The 7,485-nt window shown below is 50.2% G+C and overlaps 2 protein-coding genes across 2 annotated transcripts; one reads left to right on the top strand and one right to left on the bottom strand.

Annotated features, from left to right (window-relative positions):
- The first annotated feature begins 844 nt into the window (after positions 1-844).
- On the top strand, positions 845-4,119 carry LOC125513952 (CRS2-associated factor 2, mitochondrial-like). The gene is made up of 6 exons (XM_048679187.1): positions 845-1,202; positions 1,381-1,949; positions 2,324-2,451; positions 2,557-2,782; positions 2,901-3,028; positions 3,404-4,119. The coding sequence occupies exons 2-6, from the start codon at positions 1,445-1,447 to the stop codon at positions 3,515-3,517; spliced, it is 1,101 nt and encodes a 366-aa protein (XP_048535144.1). The 5' UTR covers positions 845-1,202; positions 1,381-1,444; the 3' UTR covers positions 3,518-4,119.
- A 191-nt stretch (positions 4,120-4,310) lies between these two features.
- On the bottom strand, positions 4,311-5,531 carry LOC125513953 (fatty acid desaturase 4, chloroplastic-like). Its single transcript, XM_048679188.1, has one exon. It carries the CDS (start codon positions 5,416-5,418, stop codon positions 4,561-4,563), a length of 858 nt encoding a protein of 285 aa, XP_048535145.1. The 5' UTR covers positions 5,419-5,531; the 3' UTR covers positions 4,311-4,560.
- Positions 5,532-7,485: the final 1,954 nt, after the last annotated feature.

Here is a 7,485-nt window from a genome sequence, read left to right on the forward strand (position 1 = left end):
TGCCGAAAGTACATTTTGTGCTTTCCAAAATAAAGTAAATAAAGCCTAACTGTGTTTTTGGGTTCTGATTTTTTATATATCTGTTTTTGGTTTTGGTCTTTTTTTTATTTTTCTTTTTGATTTTTCTGTGAAAAAATGTCCGTGAAACCTATTAACATAAGATCTAGTTTCAAAGATTTCGACGCGAGAAACTGAACGGTGAAAATGGTTTGTGATTTAAACGCGCGGTTTAAGAGATAAAGCATTTTGAAAAGGAAAAAACGAATATACGAAAAAAACCTCCCAGGTTGAGACAACTGACGCAGTGCACCACTTATCAGCATCAAAGAAGATGGGGAGTGACCTTTATAAGGGTACCCCCTAATTAGTGATTTTGATTATTTGACTTACCCTGAAAAAAGGAATCATTTGAACTCCCCATCTACATAGATTTCTACTTCCTTCATTCTTAAATATAAGTCTTTTTAGACATTTCAAATGCACAACAACATACGGATGTATATAGACATATTTACAGTGTAGGTTCACTCAATTTGCTCCTTGGAATCTCTAAAAAGACTTAGAGGCTAATTGGTTTGATGCCAACATTTGGCATTGCCAATACTTGGCAAGCCAACAATTGGCAATATCAAAAGTTGCCAAAAATTGGCAACTTCTTATGAGGCTGTCAAGTAAAATTCGTAACCAATCAAGCACAAGCCAATATTTGGCATTTGCCAAATGTTGGCATGCCAATTTTTGATATCAAACTAATCATGCTTTTATATTTAGGAACGGAGGGAGTACCTCTCATGAAATAAAAATACCTACACAAATTTCTATATGGGCCTGGAGTTCAGCCGGCGCAGCGCAGGCCCTGCTCTCTCCCTCCTCTCTCCTCGAACAGCCTAACGCGAGAAACGCATCCCAGCCCAAACGGCACGAGCACGCACGCCGCCGCCCAGTGTCTGCACTCCGCCGGCGCCGTCCCCCGCCCCGGTCAACGTCTCCCGCGTAGCCTGGCCGTGCCGCGCTGCTGCGGTGCGACGTGCGCCCCCTGCTGGCCCCGGCCAGCCGGCCTCCCCCCGCGGCGGCGACGAGCAGAGCAGCCGACGTGGCGACGGCGGCATCCCTCCTCTGCGCCCCCGGCCCCGTGTTTCTGCGGCCGCCGGCTGTGTGGCCTGCTTCTGCCTACTGCCGCCGCGGAGCCCCTTCTCTGGCTGGTAATTTTCTCGCTGGTGGTTTGGTCTTTTGGTGAATTGGTGTATGCATTGTCTGATTGTCACACTGCATATATAGACGATGTAAACGTCGAACTGAAATTTAAATGGAATGGATTGTGTATGTGAGTATGTCTGTATGTCTAATGTGCTGATGGAACTCGATTGATTCATTTTACAGAAATAGAAGTTGGTGTTTGCTTCAGTCCTGGCTTCACAACTGGCTCCCATCTCAGTATCCCACCATGCTCTTCAGTCCAAAGCTTCTCTCATGGCCGTGCCCCAGACAGTCACAAGCCCAGGCTGCTCTGCTCCGCCGCCTATTTTGCGCCTTCTACCCAACCAACCTCGACGATGATGATCCCCCATTTACACGAATCCCCAAAAGTCCACCTCGAGCTCCAACGCCGCCGCCGCCGCCGAAGCCCAAAGACCAGCCTGCCAAGATCAGCCCCGACGAGCCGGCACACTCCGACCTTCCATTCGACTTCCAGTACTCGTACTCGGAGACTGACCCGGCTTGGAAGCCCATTGGATTCCGCGAGCCCACCCGGTTTTCGCCCTTTGGCCCCGGCCGCCTTGACCGGCCTTGGGACGGCGTCGCCGCGCGTGCCGAAGGGAACAGAGAGGATGTTTATGGCAGTGCGAGTAGTAGGGATGAGGTGCTTGGCGAGGCGCTGTCGGAAGCGGAGGTGGCAGAGCTCGTGGAGAGGTACCGGCACAGCGACTGCTCCCGGCAGATCAATTTGGGTGAGTTCTTAGTGCTCAACTCAGTGCTGAAATGGCATTTCTGTCTGATGATTTTAGTTGTCCAAGCTTTCGCATTGCAACTCCCAATCTTATTGCACATTTTGTTTGATTGATGAGGGAGTAACAAGTAGAATTTTTAGCATTGAATTTGGTCAAGTCTGTGAGAAAAGATTGCATATTTTACATTGTAATAAAATTTGGATCAATTGTTTGCATAGTATATGGAAAGTGCCATTGTGCATTTTTGTGCGGCTTATGTTGTTGCAACTGCTATTTTTGAACATTTGATCATTCGTGTAGCTCAGGAAAAATTACATTTATCTTCGAAGGCATTCCCTTGTTCCTGCTATAAATATGATGCATCATGTTCTCAGGGAAAGGTGGTGTAACTCATAATATGCTCGATGACATCCACAACCACTGGAGACGTGCAGAAGCGGTCAGAATCAAATGTCTTGGGGTTGCAACTCTTGACATGGACAATATATGCTTCCATCTTGAGGTCATAATGTGTTGCCACATGCTTGAGAAAATTGGGGATTGAACTCTCTTTTTCTGTTGAATTCAATTATCTATCAATTTCTGATGTGAGCGCACCATTTTGCAGGATAAAACAGGTGGGATAATCATATACCGTAGCATAAATATACTCATCCTATATCGTGGCCGGAACTATGATCCAAAACAACGGCCTGTCATACCATTGATGTTGTGGAAGCCATTGGCTCCTATTTATCCTAAGGTTGTCCAAAATGTTGCGGAAGGGTTGACTTTTGAGGAAACAAAAGAAATGAGAAACAGAGGATTACATTCGCCACCGCTTATGAAACTGAGTAAGTTGGAATATTTCTAGCAAGACCATTTCGAATCACATAAACGCATACTTCTATCTCATTATCTTGTTGCCAATATATTGTCGCTCCTATGTTGTGATATTTCTCTCTTGTGCAGCTAGGAATGGTGTTTATGTTAATGTTGTTGACAAAGTGAGAGAGGCCTTTAAGACTTCGGAAGTTGTGAGACTAGATTGCTCTCACACCGGCACTAGTGATTGCAAAAGAATTGGTGTGAAGTTGCGGGTATGTTGTGACATTCTAATACTTTCTATGAATTAATCCCTTTAGTCTTGCATTCATAAGAAAGATCAAGGAAGCCTGGAAAATAAATAAATTCAATAAAAGTTCTAATCAAACAAGTTTGCTGGTGTAGTAGTTAGCTTGCAGTTGAGATATAACGACCCTCCTGCAGTTTACAATTAGCTCGTCATAGATGCAGCCAAGTATAATATGCCTTAGAACTTGCTTAGAATTTCGGACAGAAGACATTTCCTTTGCAACACAACAGTAGAACCACTGGAGAATTTACTATAGAAACCAGATGCTCCTTTATGTCTTGAAAACATCGCAGTTGGAATGCTTATTTAACTTTGCTCTTTGCTTCCTTCGATTTCATAGGATTTGGTTCCATGCATTCCTATATTATTTAAAGATGAACAAATTATTCTCTGGAGAGGGAAGCGGGACCAGGAGGACTCTGTTTCAGCTCATTGTACTTCTCCACCACAGTGAAGCTGGACCAGGAGGACTCACAGTAGCAGCTTGCTGAAGCAGGCCTGCTGCTTGGATGACTTGTATGACTTCCACGAGATGCGTTCACTGGAGAATGCCACCATCTATCGTTAGATTACAGCAACATAAGGATCTGCAGTCTACAGGAAATGATCTAGTTGCTTGTCAATATTTCTTGCTGCTGTCTGAAGTAATTTGTCTCGAGATTATGTGGACCGCACAACAGGAGAGTGATGTTCTATTTGTGTGAAGAAAAAGACAATTTATAAGGTATGCAGCAGCATCTCCTTGCTTGGAAGCGGTTGCCACGGTCAGCAGTACTTCCAGCTGAAGGATTCATCTTCAGCCTTCCGTCCTCTGGCTCCCACCCCCGCAGTTTTGGAAGTGTCAGCTTGTTTCTGTTGCTTCATCTGCCTGATCCAGGATCGATGCTCGAGATTGAGGCGCCAAAAAATAGAATCTCTAGACATGTGATTCACATCCATGCCATTTGAATCAAGATCAGATGGTCTGAGCCTCAAATAAGCTTTTTAGCCGATGTTGTACACCCTTTTGGTGGATGGATTAACACATATTCGATAGATATAAGCAGATTTAAGACATATGCATGTGTGGCTGTGTGACTTGCCTTCGTGCCAATGTTGTTGCAAAGAGTTGATCATCTCAACTGGCTGTGCTTTTTTCTGGCAAGTGGACAAGAGGATACTGGATATCCGAAGAACATGCCACCAGAACGAAAGCATTCGCACCACAAGAAAGCTGTGGGTAACAAAAGTTGTCGTAGACAGACTGAAGACCATAAAAAATCATCACATTTTCAACTATGAAAAATTCTCTTCTCTTCGCATACACCACAAGATTTGCATCCTCAAAACCAACCTAAAATATACATTAAATATTATATTTTTCCCGCCTAACTATAATCTTAACTTGTTACTTCAATCCTTTCAATCCCAGCTCATCCTTCTGCATACCTTTTGAATCGTAGTATGTATCAATGTATGTATGTACAAGCCATCACGAGAAACGATGCTCGATGTATGTTACGAACTGTCAGTAACAGCGATGGCGGTGACGGCGGCGGCGCCGCTGGTGTCCTCCATCCAGGCGGCCTGCGTTTCGTCCCACGACCGCGGGCGGACGCCGGTGCGGAAGAAGACGACCATCTCCAGCGCCTCGAACACCTTGTGCCTGTCCAGCACCCCGTTCCACACGCCGCTGAGGATGCAGTAGTTGGTGCTGTAGGGCTGGCGGTGGTGCGCGGCGTGCTGCGCGCGCGACACCAGCACGCCGGCGGCCTGCAGCGCCTCGACGCCGGGCGGCAGCCGGCGGCGTTTCTCGTGCGCCCATGCGTGGAACTGCTGGCTCAGCACCACGCACGCCGCGAAGGTCCCCGCGAAGGCGTGCGCGGCGGCCGGCGCGTGGGCGGCGGCCGCCGCGCCCTCCACGGCGGGGAGCGCGAGCGCGACGGCGCGCGCCAGCGCGTGCAGGTTGTTGCAGGGCTCCCGGCGCGTGATGGTGGAGGGGTGGCGGTGGTGGCCCTGGAAGGCGGCGATCTGCGCGCCGACGAGGGGCGTGGAGGCGTCCCCGTAGTTGTCGACGAGCCAGTGGTAGACGCCCGTGGCGAGGTCGGCGACGGTGTAGGCGGCGAGGGCGGCGGCCAGCGGCTCGGCGTAGGAGCCGGAGTCGGCGGCGAGGGAGGCGGACGCGGAGAGCGAGGAGAGCACGGCGGCCGAGCCGGCCAGCGTCCACGCGCGCTGCGGCCACGTGGACCGCAGCTCGTCCGGATCGGCGCGGGCCAGCGCCGCCGGCGTCGGCGAGGCCGCCCGGCACGGCGGCGGCGCGCGGCGGTGCACCGGCGGGAGGGTGCAGCGGGGGGTCAGCGCGTACATGGCTGGCATGGCTTGGTGTCTGCTTCCACGTACGCGCGTGATCCGCTTTCGTTCAAAACGAATTCCAGCCAGAAGTTGCGCGGGCTGCTGGCTTTATAGGAGTGGATCATAGCAGATGGTGAGTCCACAATGGCGAATTAGTGGACGGCAATTTAACTCGTAGTATGTAGGGAGTTCTCTCGCTCTCTCCTCGTCTCATCTCTCTCCCTCTCAAATCGCTTTCTCTCTGGGAAAGTGCAGGGTTATGGCTGTTTACTTGTGAGCCATGTATGTGGTGGAGTGATGAACTACGTGGTAACTTGTGGTGTTTGCGTCAAAAGAAGGCGCGTCGTCTTGGTTCAGTGCAATTATAACAAAAGTGTACTGACACTTAAAAGCAATGGACATGGCGAAAATGCTCTTCTGCACTCGAGGAGTTATTTAGCCAAAACCACCACATTATGGGCTAGGGTAACAGATCAGTACCACATTTGAGGCAATGCACAAAAAACCATCAGAATTGCGCCTAATACGTAACGCGGAGCACTGATTTTCTGATTTACTCGCGAAGACAGCGAAACCGACAAGTTGGCCCCAACTGTCGGGCTGACATGGCGTGCCTATGTGGATAATTTGCTAGGTGGCAAAAGGGTCCCACCTGTCAATGACTCTTTATCCTTTTTCACCTTTTCTTTTTATTTCTCATGGGCATTTCAGCAAACAGGCTATGGGCGTGTCATGAGCAGCGCAACGACCAGGCTATGCCGCGTGGGCGGCGCACCGGGGAGCAGGCCGAAGGCAGTTGCGGTGAGGAGAAGCTCGGGCGGCGCTGCAGAGAGGACGACGGTGGGCTCGGGCGGAGAGGACGCCACAGACTCGCCGCTGCGGTCGGACGCGCGCCAGCATAGGTCAGGCCGCACGGGGTCGACCTCGCCTGCCCGGACTGCGGCGGCGGGTTCCTCGAGGAGATGAGGCGGACCCCACCGGCCCCCGCCTACCTCCGCCGCCCGCGCGCGCACCACGCCAACGACGTGCGCCTCCGCTGCAGTCGCCGTGCCGCGGCCGCCTCTGTCGGAAGTGGGGGAGGGGGCGACTGCGCGCCTTTCAACCCGGTCATCGTGCTCCGGCGCTCGGCGCAGCGGCGGGGGACGAGAAGTGGATGCCGCGGTCGCCGTCGACTCTGGCATGCTGGGCGGCGGGGCGGATCCTCGCCAGATCTGGGCGAGACGGATGACAGGTAGCTGGAAGTGCGGCTGGAGAACGGATGGCAGGTAGCTGAGCGGCGGGGAGGCTCGCCGGTGATGGCTCGTCGGGCTAAGGCTCCAGCGGCGGCGCGAGTATGGCTGGCTGTGGTTGCGGTCGTGGGGAAGAAGGCTTGGAGGGGGAGAGAGAGGAATAAGAGAGAGGCCGACATGTGGGCCTTCGACCACCTCAGCAAATTATCCATGTAGGCATGCCACATCGGCCCGACAAGTGGGCCCAACCGGTCAGATCCGCTATTTTTGTGGCCAAATTCGAGCATCAGTGCTCCGCGTTACGTATTAGGCGCAATTCTGGTGGTTTTTTGTGCACTGCCTCAAATGTGGTACCGATCTGTTACCCTAACCCATAATGTGGTGATTTTGGGTAAATAACTCGCACTCGAGCACATATATGCACCTGCCGTGAACAGTAAATTCAAAAATAATGGTAAATTTTCTCAAAAGAATATGAACTTTTTATATGTGTATAAAACATTGCTGAATGTGTTCAGTTGTTGCAAAGTTTCATCATGGAAGTCGTGGCAAAAAAATAATAAAAAATCGATGCTCCAAGATGCTAAAGCAATGCCAGTATTTTCAACCACTCTGAACATCCACCAATGCTTGCCACAAAAGAAAAATCTGATTTTTGGATATTTTTATCATTGTTTTCGAATTTACTGTTCATTCGGGTTCATATGTTCTCGACAGCAGAAACTCTGTGTCCTGGAAATGGTCGAATTGCGTGTGCAAAGAATATTGAATGGTTGAGCCTTTAGCACACGCACAATTTGTGATTTTGCCTTTTTTTCCCCTGAAAACCCAAAGATTCAAGATATTTGCAATTCATCAAGAA

This window comes from Triticum urartu, chromosome 6 (genome assembly GCF_003073215.2).
Source record: "Triticum urartu cultivar G1812 chromosome 6, Tu2.1, whole genome shotgun sequence".
In the NCBI taxonomy this organism is placed as follows: domain Eukaryota; kingdom Viridiplantae; phylum Streptophyta; class Magnoliopsida; order Poales; family Poaceae; genus Triticum; species Triticum urartu.